The sequence below is a fragment of the Anser anser genome (assembly GCF_964211835.1).
Source record: "Anser anser genome assembly, chromosome: Z".
Classification (NCBI taxonomy): domain Eukaryota; kingdom Metazoa; phylum Chordata; class Aves; order Anseriformes; family Anatidae; genus Anser; species Anser anser.
In genome coordinates this window covers 83971480-83988372 of record NC_139723.1, presented here as the reverse complement: position 1 = coordinate 83988372, position 16893 = coordinate 83971480, and the positions used below count along the sequence as shown (strand labels likewise).

The following is a 16893-nucleotide window of genomic DNA, read 5'->3' as shown; positions in this document are numbered from 1 at the left end:
ATTAGCTGATCTTTCAGCCATGATGTCTAACATGCAAGCAAGACACCCTTTGCTTGTATATCTTTATCAGTGACAGAAACAGTGGGATCGAGTGCACCCTCAGCAAGTTTGCAGATGACACCAAGCCAAGTGGTGCAGTGATACAACAGAAGGAAGGGATGCCATCCAGAGGGACCTGGGCAAGGTTGAGAATTGGGCCCACGTGAACTTAATGAGGTTCAACAAGTGCGAGGTGCCAGCAGTGTGGGTTTGCAGCCCGGAATGCCAACAATTCCTACTCTTTTCCAAGGCACAAGTTACAGCATTAAGACTGCTCATCAGCAATTCAAGCCTCTTCTTCAGTATCACGTATGAAAGTGTAGCAGGCTGACATGCCAGGAAGCTGAGGAATTTGCCATGAGGACCTCTTTCAAACACAGCTTTGCTCTCAGTCTCCCCAGCGCAGCTGTGTCACCAATCTGTGGCCTCTCCCTTGGTCCCTCAGCTGGGGCTTTAGCATCAACCGGTGAGCAGATGAAAGGCTCAGCCATCCAGCTGTGCACAGCGCCTCGGGTCACAGAGTGCCAGAGGGACAACAGAGCGTGTTGCAAATGCATGAGGTGCACCTCTGGTTGTGCAGAGCAGAGGGAGAGAGTCAACTCCAAGGCTTATTGCACAACACAGCTGGAAAGATCTCTTTAGGACGTGCCTGAGTGACAGTACAGGCTGTGGCAGGGCAGGGTCTGAAGCACCTGCAGCATCCTTGCCTATAAGCCTGAGCAATGCCACCAAGTAGTCATCTGCAGCATCCAAATAAGCAAGTAGTGTTCATTTTGGTACCATTAACCAGTCTTTTTAAATACAGAAAGGTTGGGGGAGTACAAGGATCTTGAAAAAAAATAGGAATTTCTGAAAAATGCAGTAGGAAGAAATAGGTCACAGGGAGTGGATGGAAAGGAAGGGGAAGAGTTATTAACCATTGTTTATGAAAAGGATCTCCAGAGCAATGGTGGAGAAACAGGCAGTGCATGTGGAGAACAGCCACCTGCACTTACACTGCACGTTTACCCTCAGGAGGTCCCAAGACGTGCCAAATGAGTCAGAGCTCACAAGGTCCCCTCTAGAGAATGCCCAGGGATGGCCCAAGCTGGTGCCGTGCAGAGAAAGGAGAAGCTTGCTGCTGCCAAGCAAGGTGGCTGATGGCACTTCCTGCATGGGACCTGGCCCTTTTGTAGAGATTTCCATCTCCTCCAGAAAGCAAGTGTAGTGGCTTTTCCTAACCTTTCTAGGTCACAAAATTACATGCAGGCTTTAGGGTTATATTGCAGGGCTGTTTGCTACCACATGCATCACCGATGCATAGCATCAGGGAATGCTGAACTTTTCAGAACTGGCTATTCTGTGCAGTTGCAGTGCAGTTATAACACGGGTAATAATGATAAAAATAGCAACAATACCACAGTACCTGCACCAGCACACTACAGAGAAGCTAACTGCAAAGCCTAAATGTTGAAGAGCACTAAATGGTCCTCTCATCGCTCTTATCGCAGATATTTCTACACAGGGTGGGTGGGTTTTGCTCCATATTTCATCTCCAGCAACACACCATGAAGTTGCAAATGGCATTCCTTAGCATGCCAAAATACCCATGCAGTAAAGATAAACACTGAAATGATGATATAAATCTATTTCCAGCTTTCACCTGAATATTCAGGATGTCTCCTCTTATCTCTGTTATATATTACTTTTATATTGTGAGACCAATTGTGAAGGATGACAAATATGGGATGGCAGGAACAATCAGGCTACAGAATTGCCTCCTGGGACAGAGCTGTGTTCTCATAGGGCACTTTTTTTTTTTTTTCCCTCCCTTTTACCTTTTATTTTTATGATTAGACAATCGCTGTTTAGCCACCTCAGGGAAATGCAAGGTGAATTAGGAGAAAGAAGGCCAAGGTTATCATGGAAAAGTTTAATCCCTCCTCAGTGGAAACCAGTTAATAGCTACGGCTAGACTCAAGTATGGACCTCTGTTGGGAATCCCAGTGAAGGTCAAAGGCAGAGAGGAAAAAAGCTGCACGGAGATCTTAGACAGTCATAAGCAGACAGATGTTCCTAGGCTTTAATGAGCAGTCTTGGCTCCAGGCTTTTCTTGGCAGAGTTGTTTAGTTTTAGTATTTTTCCTTGTAGTGCAAGGTATGGCTCTGGTTAGCTGGCTCTGCTTAGTTAACTGCTGATGATTTTTCCATCTAAATAACAGCTTGACAGAAATAGCTTGAAGAAACCAGTTCATAATCTGTGACTCGATGGATTAGGTCATGGGGAATGGTGTGCAGTTGTAATCATAAAGAACAAAAAATAAATAAAAATAATAATTCTGGTTTAAATGAGAACCAGTTTTATGAGTTTAAACAGCAAATCTGATGAAGCTCCTATTGTAATTTCTACCACTCCATCTTATGTTTTTATTGTCATGGACAATAAACAGAAGGAAAATGACAGGAAATAGACTTTTTCTTAACAAATTCTATTTCCAAATCAGCCTGGTGGGGATTATGCCCCTAATTTGGAAACTCGTTTGGGTTCACCAGTGCTGAGAATTTTTTCTTGACAATCTGCTGTGCCTAAGTGAAATATGTTAAATTGGGAAAACAGGCTTGGCGAACATCTTCTCAGAAGGGAAAGGCTACAAATCCAACTGTTATCAGACTGTGAAATCAGTAACTTTCAGTGAACAACTGCAAAAAAGCCCTGTAAAAAATTCTGAAGACTTTTAACCTGTGTTTGCTAGGACACAACTTTACTGCAATAGCCACCACATTGCTTGCTGGAGAATAATTTTGTTATTTGACAGGCATGTAGCAACCCTGACGTAGCCAGGGACTAAATTCAGTCTCCTTCCTATGTTTCCAAGTGTCTATTTTCTGGGTGTCACAACTGCTCTGATATAATGTAATATCGTGAATGGGAACATTTCCATAGGATAAGCTCATTTTAGACTGCTTTTCATTATAATAGCACAGATCCTGGTCTCAGTGAAGGAAATGGAAATGTCTAGGTAGCTTAAGTATGAGCAGACCTTGGATATCAATCAGCTACAAGTCAATAAAAAACTTAAGAGCCTCACATTGGCAGGTTATACAAATTCCCTGCTCCCTCTATGTTCTCTGCTGATTCTCTTTTCCTTTTGGAGGCAATGAATTATGTTTCTCTGAAGCTCTTTTTTAGCACATCAGAATCCCATCCATTGTTGGTTGGTTCAGTAAAGCTCACCCTTTTCCAGAACCAAGTGTGAAATCTGCTTTGTGATAAATATCTGATGGTGCAGGGGCTCTGGGCTTGCTCCCAAGCTAAATTCATTTATATTGCAGAGAAACACCTGCCTCTGTGTCATCACAAATGCAGCTCCTTATTGTAAAGTACAATTCAGTCTTTCAGACAGGATTCAGATTCCTTTCCCCCAACTCTGCGGGAGAGGAACAGATGTCCTGAGCATCCAAAAGAGCTTCCTATATACCCATCTTGTATTTCCAAGTCATGCATCCTCAAACTCTTCAGAGTCAATTGGCTAGGGTTTATTGTTTCAATGACATCAGTCCCTCCCACAGCCACTTGATGCTCAAGATAATTACCTTACACCACACCTGCCAACTGGAAGTGACAAATTTACACAAGGATTTTATACAGGGTCTCCATATATTCAGCACTGCCATCGCTGTGATGGGTCCCTCTGGACCACCAGTACACCACACCAGGCATCGGACATTGACCCACAGCTTCCCCCACGACTTGCCCAGCCCATCATCATATGGATTTTGTACACTTTGGGCCAGAGTGAAGACTGCTCAGTACCGTGGCTGTACTCCCAAAGGCTGGGCAATGACCACCACCTCGAGACATCAGATCCCAAAAAGAGGGTTGACTGCTTTTCCAACAGGCTTTGCAATTGCTGTTGTTGCAGAGCACAATGGCTAGATTTTTGGAGGATTTTTGATTCAAGCAAGGATAAATACACAAAGGCAAGAGAAATATTTATTAAAAAAAAATCTGTATAACAACTCAAATACTTCTAAAGGTTTTGGCTTAACACGTGACCAAAACAGGATTCAATTACAAAAAATCCAGAGAAGTTAGTGACTCAAACATAGTTGTTGGAAACAGCAAGTCCCTCTGTTCAGCATTAAAATGAAAATGTTGTAAGGTAAAATAGAATAAAATGGAGCTTACCTGAAGAGGCCGAAGAATCATAATTACTTCTGTCCTTCCTATTTGTCCTGAAGGGCTGAATGTCCTTTTCCCTGTAAGTTCCAAACCCTTCAAAGCTTCTTCTTTTATTCCCACTTGCATCGTTGTCCCGCTTCTCACTTGAGGAATTCATTTCACCAAACATGTCCAGGGACTCTGATCTTGCATTACTCTCAGTATTACCAGAGTATCTTTTTGTGCAAGAGTCAATGGGATCATTGCTTGAGTCAGTTTTATCTTTACTCTGCGTCCACTGCTGGGCATCAGAAAGTGATAACGTAGACAGCGTATCCACTTCGAAGTTACTCTTTGAGCCTTTGTGCCCAGTTTCACAATGTTGGTGCTTCTGCTTCTCCTTATGCTTGCTTTTCTCATTGAGCAAGGACAGATCTTTATCTGAGCCACTTAGTCTTTCATTGATCGCATGGCTGGAGAAGCTAGTGGACTTGCTAGCAAAGAGACCACTCAGATCTTCATGCGTCCCCAATATCCGCTCATCCTTATGCTTGTGCTTATGTTTGTGTTTCCTTTTGTGAAGTCGGCCACTTGAAAGGCTTGTTCCTCCGACCTTTGGAGGAGCCAAAGAGGACTGCATGTCTCCAAGGCCCATTCCCACAGGTGTTTGTAGGTGCACTCCGTGTTTTGTTTTATGCTTGGCAGTGGTGGACATCTTCATATGAGAGCTTGCATGGAATTGGGGTGGGGGCACGGTAGGTCTCATAAATGGGGAAGCCGCTCCGAGCGTGTGAGACAGGTACAAAGGAGCTGGATACTGACCATAGTAACCAAGATTCATCATAGGCATTGATGTGTAAGGCATTCCATAGGGTGCATAGTAACTCCCACTGGGAATAGGGTAACCGAACCCTTGTAAAAAAGGCACCTTTGTCATGGTGTCATTGGTTTTGGCAGGTCTACCACGCTTCTTCTTAGACTTCATGTCAGAGGTCCTGCGAAGATAGAGCAATGGGTCATACTGGATATATGGCACAGGATAGTAGTGATCAAAATTAATCCTGAAGATGCTGGGATATGGATTTTCATGATAAAATGTGTAACTTCGATGGGAAATCCTGAACACTTGAAACTTATTGATGAGTTCCTCAAGGTCTGCCAGAAACTGGAGGTCATCTCTGTTCTGCAGGCTTTTCCTTTTCCTCTTGTGCTTTGGCTTTTTAATGCTCTCATGAGAGAGAAAGTTATCCACAATGAGATGTTTCTGCCGGTGACCATGCCTGTTCTTTGTGCTGGTGTCGGATGGGATAGCCTCTGGATTGTCCAGGCTGCAGAAATCAAAGGAGTATCTCCGGCGGGATTCTGAGCTTTTCTCGGCTTGGTCAGAAGTGCTGTTGTTGTCTGTACCTATCCCGCTGTCACTTGGTATGGTTTCCTCACTGTGAGACTCGCTCACTGGCGACAGCGTGACTTCTTTCAGAGAACCTATTTCACAGAGGTGGGAAGGTGAATTAGCCATTAACCTGGGTGGAGACAGCTTCCAAGTTCCACTGTGCATTCCTTTCTGGGTTTTTGTAGGAAGAGCACTGATAGGTTGAAGATTTGGCATAGTTTTTAACTCTGAAAAATTTGTTTCAGTACTTGCAGGGCTAAGGTTGCCATTAGTCCCCACTAACTGTGTCGAAAGCGGATGAATAGCTGCTGGTGACGATGCCACAAGTGACTGCAGGTTGGAAGGCACTGCTGGGTTTTCTGGCTGGCTGGAAACAGGCCTTGAGTGCTTGATGGCTGTCTTAGGTTCTTCTGGTTGAGGCTGCAGCTCTGCTCTTGGCTTCCTGCCCCGTTTTTTACCAATGTAGATAGTCCCCCTCTTGCTGACATTGATCTGCTTCCCTAGCCTGGCATCAATGGTTGTTGGCCCAGCACTAGATGGTGGCTGGACTTTCGCTTTCAGAGCTATGCTGCTGGAGCAGGAGGACAAGATCTGATTGAGAATATTCTTCCTCTTGAGGGTCTTCATCTTGTTAATGGTCTTGATAGTCTTCTTATCCAAGACCCCAAGCTTCCCGACCTTTTTGTGAAACTTGAGTTCACTGACGGACTTGTCCTCTCCTGGGACCATCTGGGCTAACTTGGCCAGATTACGTCTCCTCTTCCTTTTCTTTGTTCCTGGAAATTCACGATTGATTGGACTCACTGGGCTGGTAGAGGTTCCCTCATGAATGGTTTCAACAGTGAGCAAAGGCTGTTTCTTTGGTCGTCCTCTTTTTTTCTTGACAGGTGTGATCACAGTAAGACTGTCTGTATTGGTATACAGAGGGCTAGATGGTGTGATGGGATAGGCTGAAGGAGGCTCCACCATCAGCTTCTCCGATGCTGTCATGGAGGTCTCCCGAAGGATAGATTTAGGTTTGCTGCAGGTCCATCGCCGCTTAGCTGCAAGTTTGGGGTGCTGGACCTCAGATAATTTGCTAGCTGTGGGAAGATCGGTGGATAGGAGAGTGGGTGTCACAGCTACAGGTTTTCTGAGTCGGGTGGCACTGTTGGGGGAAGCTTTGTCAGTAAGCACACTGCTGTCAATAGCTACTAAGGGGGACTCATTTTCAATCACTTTCCCTGGCTTTGTGGCTCGAAGATCTTTTTTACTCCCCTCTGAATGAGAGCTAGTCCTGTTTGCTACTTCACTGCTCATAGCAAGTGCAGAAGGCAGGCTTTTCTCCTGGATAGTTTTCTCCATGGAAGATTTTGTAGATTGCCTTTTTTTCCTTTTGTGGCCAGATGAATCTGTTGTCGGAGACTTTATTGGGATAGTAATTCGTACATGACTGGTGTCACTTTCACAACTGCTAGCAGAAGTGGGATTCTGCTTTGAGGGTGATGCATCCAACACAGTGTCCATCGAGTAAGACTCCTTTTTTCCTTCCATGCTGTCATGGGATTTGCTATCAAATGCTTTCTGAGCACTCTTCACCCATTCGATGTCTGCAGTTTGGATGGTTTGACTTATCAAGTCCTTTTTGCTGGACTTCTTCTTTGTACTCCCAGCAGGCTGATCAGGGGCCTCCAGCTGCACACCTCCCTCTTGATCACCAAGAGGCAACAGCCCGTTGCACTCAGAAGCACTGCTTGGCTGGGCGGCTGCACTGATGTTGTTGGGTGATGGGACTGCACTGCAGATGGCAAGCTCTTTGCTGCTGGCCGACAGCTGCCCCCATGTGCTGCTGGCACAGGACTTCTTTGCTTGGGATTTGCTGAAGGAAACTCCTGGCTCTGGAGAGGTGACCTTGGTGGCACTAACTGCTTCTCGACTGGGTTCTGTGTTGATGAAGCAACTTTGAGAAGTGGATCCAGTATCGGAGTTTGCTGACCAGTCAAGATGGTGCTGGTTGCTACTTTTCTGCTGGTGCTTTGATTTTAAGGTGTCACTGGTGAAGTCTTGTTGGAGGCCTGGATCATAGTGCAGAGCAGAATGTTTTTGTGGCCTGTCATATACCTGAAAGGTAGAAGAAAACAAAAATAGGAAAAAAGTTAGTTTATCAGTCCAGTCATAACCACTGTTTGCAGCTCTTTCATTATACAGTGAATGATAACTCCTCTAAGCTGAGGTCCTCATAAGGATTAGCAGCCTTTATAAAATGTTCTTATGCTTAAGTCAAATTTGTTTTTAGATTCATGCACTGTAAACAAGTTTTGTTTTGTTTTGCCATTCTAAAAACAATAGAAATACTTCTATAAATGCTAAATTGCTGAGGAAACATCTTCTATTGATTTTTAATTTAAAACACAAGTAAAATATTCCTTTTCAATGGATGAATGGTATAACTCAGCCTCCTGGTGAGAACCTTTTTCCTTAGAAATAATCCCTTGCAGAACCTGATGACCAGAATTAATCCCATTGTAAACAACAACAATGCAGAATTATCTAGGAAATTACAACAAACTAGAGAAAAACCCATGAGTTCACTTCCCCATTAAGTCAAAATCTGCAAAAATTTACTTGCTTTAATTTTCACATAGAAGTCATCCCCACAAAATCAGTGTTTAAAAATGATAAGCATCAAGTGTGTTGGGTATGTTTGGTAGGTTCAAGATTTGCATTATTATTCTTCCATTTTAATAATCAGCTATTTATATTGTTGGTAAGAGACATTTTCAATATGATTTCTGATCCAACAGCAGCCTTTCAAATTGCAGGGGTAACAGTAAGGGCAGAATTACACCAAAAACTTCTATAGAGATAGAGAAAGTCTATACATTTTTTTTTCTTCTTGGTAGGCATCCTTCAGATAAAGAAATTATATTTGTTACACCTGTACCTTTTTCTAAAGTGTCTTAAAAGAAACAAACTAACATTTTACTTTCTATAACTGACCTCTTCTAGGCATTTGTTTTCTCCTGTGACATTTAGGTGCTATATTTTGTAAAGTTCTGGACCAAACTGTGCAACTGATTTTGTACACCTAGTACTACAAACAACTGTTCTTAGCAAACTGTGATGACACCATTCTGAATTCCAAATAAGTGATGAGAGACTTAAAATAAATGCGTAACCAAGGAAAGAACAATAGAAAACAATTGCTTAGCGTCTCATATTCCTGCAAACATGTGTTACAATTGATTCTATCAGCAGCCTTACATTAGATCCCTGCTTGGAGTGTTTGCCAGAGATTCTGGGATCAGCATAACAGGGCTCTGAGCTCCTTCAGTTTTGGGCAACTCTGGAGGGATTTTAAAGGTGCTAAAGAGTTGAAGCCCACAGTACTTTATTTAGTGACCAATAAACTTGCATGTTATCAGCTAATTGATAATGTGATATCCTTAGTGTGCATATAAAAACAGGCATGTGGCCTTTCTGGAATAGGCAGCAATGATGAAGCTGTTCTAGTCCATCGTCTGAGGAGTAATCGGGGACTCTTAAATCCTGTGGATAGCTCAGCTGTTGTGCATATGGACCAGCTATGCTTGGGGAAAGCAGAGATTTCCAGGAATTGTGGAGTGAGAAAATGAAAGCACGCAGCTGCGGTGGAGCTGCAGATGTCGCGGGTGAGTGACACCCGTTTTTTTCAGCCTGAGAAAAAAGCCGAAAGCATAAACAGACCTCGGGGAATGAATCAGTTCACCCTCGTCGCAGTGGCCTCCCACACGCGAGCCACACAGCGCGCAGCGGCCCAGGGCCGTGCGGCTCCTGAAGCACGATGCCAATGTCTGCCTTTGGTAAAACACGAGAGAAAATGCAGCCCACCCACTTCCACGTCCTCGGGATGAGGTTTAATAGCTTGCTGTGCCTCACAGAAAACATCCTCTTCCTGACGTACCCTGACTTGGAAAAGGCCTGGAAATGGAGGGCTGAAGCCTCTCCTGGCCTGCACCAAGGCAGGGCCAGGCTGCTTCTGCACAGATCCCGGCCTTGCCAGGATCTTGCACAGATCCCATCCTAAGCGGGATGTCAAAACTACGTATCTGCTGAAGCACATAACAGTCCACTGCGTCTCCTCATGCTACTTCTTCCAGCATCAGATTTACTATTTGCTCTCCCCTGCCAGACACATCCAGGTCACCCCAAAATAATTCTTCTGCAGCATGGTAACCAGAGATCATGCGGCTGCAGCAGGTTGTGTTTCACTTGCTGGAATGAATAGTGGGGACTGTCCACTTAAAAGCATGGGCAACTTGGTTGAAAGTAATGCAGCAAAACCTCTTTTATTCCTGGTGTGTCCTTCTGGGTTGCTGTCTGATCCCATCGGTCCTAATGTTTAGGTGTCAACTTTCCCTGCTGGGTAAGCACCACCCTAAGAGGCAAAGAAGCCCCGGTTTAGTATACCTAACTCCTGAGATGAGCTAGCAGAAGGTACTAGAGCTGTCAGTAGGATGAGAGTGAACAGGGCCCGTCAGAAACCTGTACCTTGGTGCCTTTCACAGAAATTCATTATTTTATTCTCTTGGGAAAATGTAATATACCACAGCTCTATAGGTCTCGGCAAGGGGCTCTTGACTTGCACAGAATTTCTATGGCAGCAGAACTGAGACCAGCACCAAGAATAGTAGGCTTTTTCAAGAAAACAGAAAGATTTACCTTTGTTTACTTTTTTTTGGTTTATAACACCCTAAAAATACTTCAAACTTAGTGCCTGACTCAATTTGTAGCTTGCCTTTTATTAAAAGATATTTCCTTCAGCAGCTAGCCATTCTGGACCACGACCCTGCTCTTTCGTCTGTTAGCAGAAGTGTAACTTAACCTCTGTAATTTTTCACTTCTCACCAAACTTAGTCAAATTTTCTCTTGACATTCAGTTTACATGAAGTGCTCAGTGGGTAATAATCCCATCCTTCCTTACAAAAAAAAAAAAAAAAACACATATGGAAGCTAGCAGTTTTTGTAACTGCAAAGGAGTTTGAGCAACATAATCCAGTACATGCTAAACTGTAGACTAAAAAAATAAAGCATGAATCCTCTTATCACTAGGGAAATGGTTTTAGTGACAAGCTCATGAGTTTCATCCCTCAAGCTTAGGCAGTTGTGGGTAGGCCTACAAGCAGGATACATCCCATTTACCAGCAGTTGAAGTGCACTATCCAGAGAGCAGAGGAGATGGCACTGTGTGCTTTCATCTGCCTCGTCAGACCTGTGCATCCCCACACTTGCAGATATGCTTACTCCTCTTTACAGTTTTATTCTGATATACAACCCTTGCATGTGAAAATGAGAAGCATTTTATATCAGTCCCCTGATGAATAGCACCCTACTCCGCAAGCAGTACTCAGTTGCAGAATCCATCCCTCCAGGACTCTTTTAATTTAACTACTAGATGTCTCACTCTGCCTCCCCGTTCCCTCTGAGCTTCTCTCCAAATCTATATGCTGCTTCCAGCCCGAAGGCAGGAGGAGATACCATAACCAAATCAAGTACTTAATAAAATAACAATAAAAATCCAAACTAATCTATAGAAAATTTAGAATAAATAGGGAAAAAAATGGAGAAACCTATCACTTGAAAAAAAAGGATGGTTGCTTACAGGGTGTGGTACCCTTTTATTCCAAATGCACCTTTATTCCAGAGGTAACACACACACAGCTTGTCAGGAATCTGGCTTGCAAATCAAAGTTAATACTACAACGCCCCCTCTTTAAATCATTCGCAGATCCATCTGTGTAATGGCTCCTCAAGTGTAATTCCCTATTAAGAGGCTTTATCTGGAGAGATAAGCAGCTGGTTCCCATGTCACTAATTGCTGTCTGCTGTGATTTTAAAACATCTGCACCATTGTGCTCTTCATTTTCATATTCTAATCACCCTGAAACTTGAAAAAGGTACATCATTGATTGTTTCTGTGGGTTAATTAGTACACAGTCTCCTTGTAGAGACAATTTAAAGACAGTCAGAACCTCAATCAGCAAGTTTGTTTTAAAAATTAATAACATCGGGAGCGTCTGTGGGGATTGGCATCCAGTGACACATCAGAGCGTGCTCTGGGGACATACCATCCTTTGTTATCTTCTCCATAGACTGGAAATAAAATTATTAAAAAAAAAAGAAGAAGAAAAAGAGGAAAGGCTTTCCTAAATGCATAATGTCACTTAGAATCAGAGTCTTGGGAAGTGTTTACTTTTATCTCAGGGCCACCCCTGCCTCTCGAGCAGCCAAGAATCTCAGCGAAACATTGCTCAATAACTCTGTGTGATCTAGGATCCTGTAATGCATTTTTGGTAGCAAATTGTGCAACAAGGAGCTGACATCTCATTGGAAATCAATGGGGTAAGGTTGTGACCACTTCAATGTGTGCAGGCGTGTCGTCTGCTTGCCACCTGGGTTGTCTGGATGCTGGGACACGAGGTTGTTCCCAAGCTATGCAGAGAAAGTATTTAGCTCAGGCACAGCACTCTGCTAAGGTGGCTGTGTTGTATGCAAACTGGACCTTCCTTGCACCTAGCTAATTTAGAGCAAAGGTAGGTGGTGCCTAGTAAAAGGTCAGACTGAGATTTTCCAAGACTGAATGAATAAATTTGGCTGCACTGAGAGTAAGTGGAAAATGCAATGGGCACCTGCTTTCTGAAAAAAACAAAAACAAAACAAAACAAAACAAAAAAACAGATGCTGCTTTCATCCTTCGCATGGATTTCTAAAAAGCAGGAGAAACTTCAGGTAATTTGTTCCTCTTGAAAAGCTTTCTTTTCAGTTTCTGCTTCCTAGACATGCATGAAAACACGTTACTGGAAAAGAAAACCCTTTGAGAGGAAGAAAAAACCTGAGATATCCTTCTCCAATGCATGAATAAATAATCCTAGCTCAGCTCATACTTTCACTCAAAACTGAAACTGAGCATTTCCTCCTGTGTCCCAATGGGACAGCTGAAAACTGCTCACTTGAAGCCCATAATTTGAACTCCAGGTTGGAGATATTTCTCATCTTTTGGTGAGCGCACTGAGCCTTCCTGGGGTAGCATTGCTCTGTAAATAAAAGATGCCAAGTGTAGGAGACTCCATGTTCAGGGGAACTTAACTCTGGCCTGATGACTTACCACTTGAGCTTGCGATCAGTTTATAGCAGGGGTCTGTGATCAAGTCAGGTCAGTTTGTAATAGTAAAGTGTCTGAAATGGTTTCAGGAAGTCCTTTAGGGCCTTGGTGACTCTAACCAGTGAGGAGGGATCACAAACTGGCATATGACACCTGCTAGAAGGGCAAACAGCAGCAGTGTCTTGTAAGAAACCCCACTGAAGCTAGTTCAAAACCAATGTAGGGATTTTAATTCCTATTGAAATATGAATGGAAAACGTGTCAACAGGCACTAACATGAAATTCATCATTATCATCCCAAAGAAAGGGGATTTCTCAGAGCAGTGTATCAAATCCATTAACTCCCAGAGTTCACTCCTTCCCCGAAACCCTGAGCCTTCAACAGCGCAAAGCCCAAACACCACCACACTCTCAGGAGCAAGGATCATTTGTTAGAAATCGACAGAGAGGCAGGAATTAACACAAAGCTGCAGGGGGACTACTTGAGAGCAAGACACAGCACGGGGTAGGAGTGGGTTAATTAAAAGCAAAGCATCACCTGTTTGTGTCCATTCACTGAACACAAACATCACAGACTGTGGTGCAAGTCGGCACAAATCAGGAGCAGCTTCAATGAAGCTGCTGGGGGGTCCCTCCAGATTTGCACTGACATTGCCACACAGCTCTGTCTTCCCCGAAATATTTGTGTAATCATATCAATACAGAGAGGGTAAACTCCCAAGGAAATGATGGTCCCGTTATTTGCTGCTGTGCCATAAGCACCTTTTTGTTCATGCTGTGGGCATCGTCAAGATAAATTAATAAAAATACCAATAAAACAGATGTTGCAAGGGCTTTTGCATTACGTATCCTTAAGGAAAAGATAAAACAATACAAAGAGATTACTGAATAGTCTAAAGACACTCACACAGTTGCAAATTTTATTTTTCCATGCATTTCTGCTAAAGCATCACGATTTGCTAAATAACTCACAAATTTCACAGTTATTCCAAATTAATTTTGCTACTGCTTTGAACCGGATGCACACTATTTCAGTCTTCAGCTGCATTTAAGACACTTCCAATTTCCAAACCCAGAGACTGAGGATTTTTTTGGGGAAAATGCAACAACACGGTGAATTTATAAAGGTAGGATTGGGATCTGTGGGCAGATCCACTCCTTACTCATGGGATAGGCCCATCTCTACACATATTTTCTTTATCAGATGTTTAAACAACTCTTTTTGGGGCTTTGTATTCAGCACTGAGTCTGGGAAAACTCTAAACAATGAGATTTTTCTGTCATCTCCAACAAAGAGCCCATCACCACTGACATAACAATGCAGTTTAAATTTCGTGTACAAGCATAACACAGTTTGCCGCCCCAGTTTAGGCAGAGAGAACTATTGAGAGACCAGCTAAGGTGGACTACAATGGGACTAACACAGTTTTGGCAAAATAACCCTGGTTCGATCTTTGCTTGGCCTCAAGCCAGTGCAAAGAGTTTTAAGTGAGCATTTCAACTGGACATTATGTCCACAAAGCCAAGGCTCACAGTGCAAAATGCCTAGCTAAGCTGCTTTGCTTTCATTTGTCCAAAAGCCTTGTTAAATGAACTTAATGGCATCAGTGATATAAGGGCTTTATCTTCGATACAGAAGAAATATATATAAATATATTTTAGATTTTATATATTTATATTTTTATATATAAAATGTGTTTCCATCCCTTCAGAAGTGCCATAGCCACCCACTCCTCCTGGTCTGCAAGCACAGTTTTCTACCTCAGCCTGCTCTTCCCTTCAAGCCTTTGAGGGCAATGTATACCTTTACAGTGACTTGGCCAAAATCAAATAGCAGAAGGATCCCAGGGTCGATGGGGTCCTGTTGGCCCTGCAGAAATGCAAGCAGTAAGAAGTATTCATCTCTGAAAGGTCTGCGGTGGTGTCCGGGACGTTAATGCTTCAGCACGTCTTGGGTTACTAAATTGGAAATAAGGATGTGAGCAGCTGTGCGCTGCAAGTTTCTGCTATATTTTTTTAAAAGCCTGCAGCGCTTAATTTGCATTGAAAGATTTCTTTTATCCTTCATTTATTATAGGAATTGCAGTTTTACCCTGAATGCTTTTTATTTATTTATTTATTTCCAAGGGGTGGGGAAATTATAGATGGCTTTTCCATTGAGGCCAGTGCTTCTTTCCACTAGAGTTAAATAATTTGATTATAAATTGAGTCCTTAAATGTCAAGGAGATGCTGAATTCACCTGAAAACAGGCATTTAGAGAAGCTCATAAAAGCTGTGAGCTCCAGTCAGTTAGCTCATCATTCTTTTAGCATGCACTTCATTTAGCAGTTACTGACCGCCAGATTAATTCTTTCAAAGCATCCTGATTGCAACTAAAGTCTAGCATGAAGTATTGCATGTGCTACAGCATTAGTACAAAGTCCAGAAATCTGCCAGAACATCTATTTGGCGGAGCTGGGTAAAATCTCATGAAAATTCACAGCAGAGTTCAAATATACTGAAGAAGAGGAGTGTTCTCCCACCTCTTTACGTCAAGGGATGAGTCCTGCACCACCAATGTCGAGACAACATCAGCTGTGCCTTCAGCAAATTCACCCTGAAAAAATGAACTTGATCTGCAGTAAGATGTGGGTGGCTCGTTCCTTCTGGAAGATCTGCCTAAACAGGTCACACATGACAAATTTCTATCTCTAGGGAAGACAGGTTTGAAGAAAGACACCCAGGAATACACCGGGGTGTCTGAGGCCAGGAGGATGCCAACATTCCCCTGCAAATCCTCTTTCAAGACTATAAAAGCAATTTTGGGTGGCACCACCATCACAGGCAGCCCTGGCTAAACCTGAACACCCTCCTACAAGGACTAATCTTAACATTCCCTGTATTTGGCTCCTCGAGGTGCCTCGTCCTTCTGGACCCTTTCACCAACTACCCTACTGCACCCTTAGCAAAGGCTTTCCCACCAGGGGAAATTCAACCAGCCTATCACTACAGTTTTGGAGCAACAAAAAATAATCATATGACACAAATGTTTTGGTGGCAATGCTAGTTGGGGTGATGATGAGCGACGCCACATTTCGGAGGGCATTGCTGTGCTTTTTCACAACGACACGCATCTCTGCTTTGATGTTCATCTCTCAGCTCTCCTTCCCCTCCCTCCCCAGCTATGGCAAAATCACCTTTACTAATAAACCTCCAGCTTGAATAGCAGGTTTTATTTAGTGTGCTATAAAAACAGTCATTTCTCAGATCATAAAAGGGGCTCAACTGGACTGCATCATTTTGCTGAAGTGAGTTTTCTGGTGGAGCGATTCTCCCTTCTAAATGCCATAGTCCCCCACTACCAGTATTTATGTACCAAAATGAAACACAATTTTCTGTATTTTATTAAGTGTGAATCTCCAGTGAAAACCCATTTGGGAGCTGAACCAAAGATTTAATTGTCCCTTGATTTTATACTTCCAAGACTTTCTCAGCTGTTTTCACAACAACAGCTCCAGACTAACTATGCTTTTATTACGGTATAGCAGCATTCCTTAAAGGCCCTGGCCAAGGTTAGGTTTGGTTTCTACAAATATAAATCAACAGCAGCACAGACTGAAAAAAGAGAGGGTTGGGAACAGCCATTTAGAAAAGAGGCTTGCAAGGCACCCCAAGCATGACTTTGTGCTTAAATGGCCTCCCAAACTCCTCTGGCACCTCCCCTAAGAAATCAAGGATAAAATTCAGCCCACTGAGTCCACAGCCTTTCACCCAGGACTTTGAATGGACAAGTGGAAAAACATTTAATGCAGATTCAGGCCTGGGATTAGCATCCAGAACAGCAAAGCTTGTAGCTCTCCTGGCTCAGGGTTTGGCTTATTATTTGGCTTGGGTTGGAAGGGACCTCAAAGACCACCCAGATCCAACCCCTCTGCCATGGGCAGGGGATGCCACTCACTAGATCAGGTTGCCCAGGGCCTCACCCAGCCTGGCCTTGAACACCTCCAGGGATGGGACATCCAAAGCTTCTCTTTGCAAACCTGTCCATCCAAAGCAACCTGTGCCAGTTCCTCACCACCCTCTGACTGATGAATTTTCTCCTAACCACTGATCTAAACCTACCCTCTTTTAGTTTAAAACCATTCCCCCTTGTTCTGTCATTATCTGATTGAGCAACATTATCCTGTGCAGAAGATCTGGGCTGCAGAAACTCTTCAATTC

General features: G+C 43.3%; 1 protein-coding gene across 7 annotated transcripts in view; it reads right to left on the bottom strand.

Annotated features, from left to right (window-relative positions):
* The window catches only part of SETBP1 (SET binding protein 1), a 261023-nt gene that overhangs the window by 73873 nt on the left and 170257 nt on the right, over positions 1-16893 (bottom strand). For all 7 annotated transcript variants that reach the window (XM_083818164.1, XM_083818159.1, XM_083818160.1 and 4 more), the window contains one exon: positions 4207-7672. In XM_083818164.1, coding sequence (XP_083674290.1) covers positions 4207-7672 — 3466 coding nt within the window. The remainder of the gene's footprint in view (positions 1-4206; positions 7673-16893) is intronic.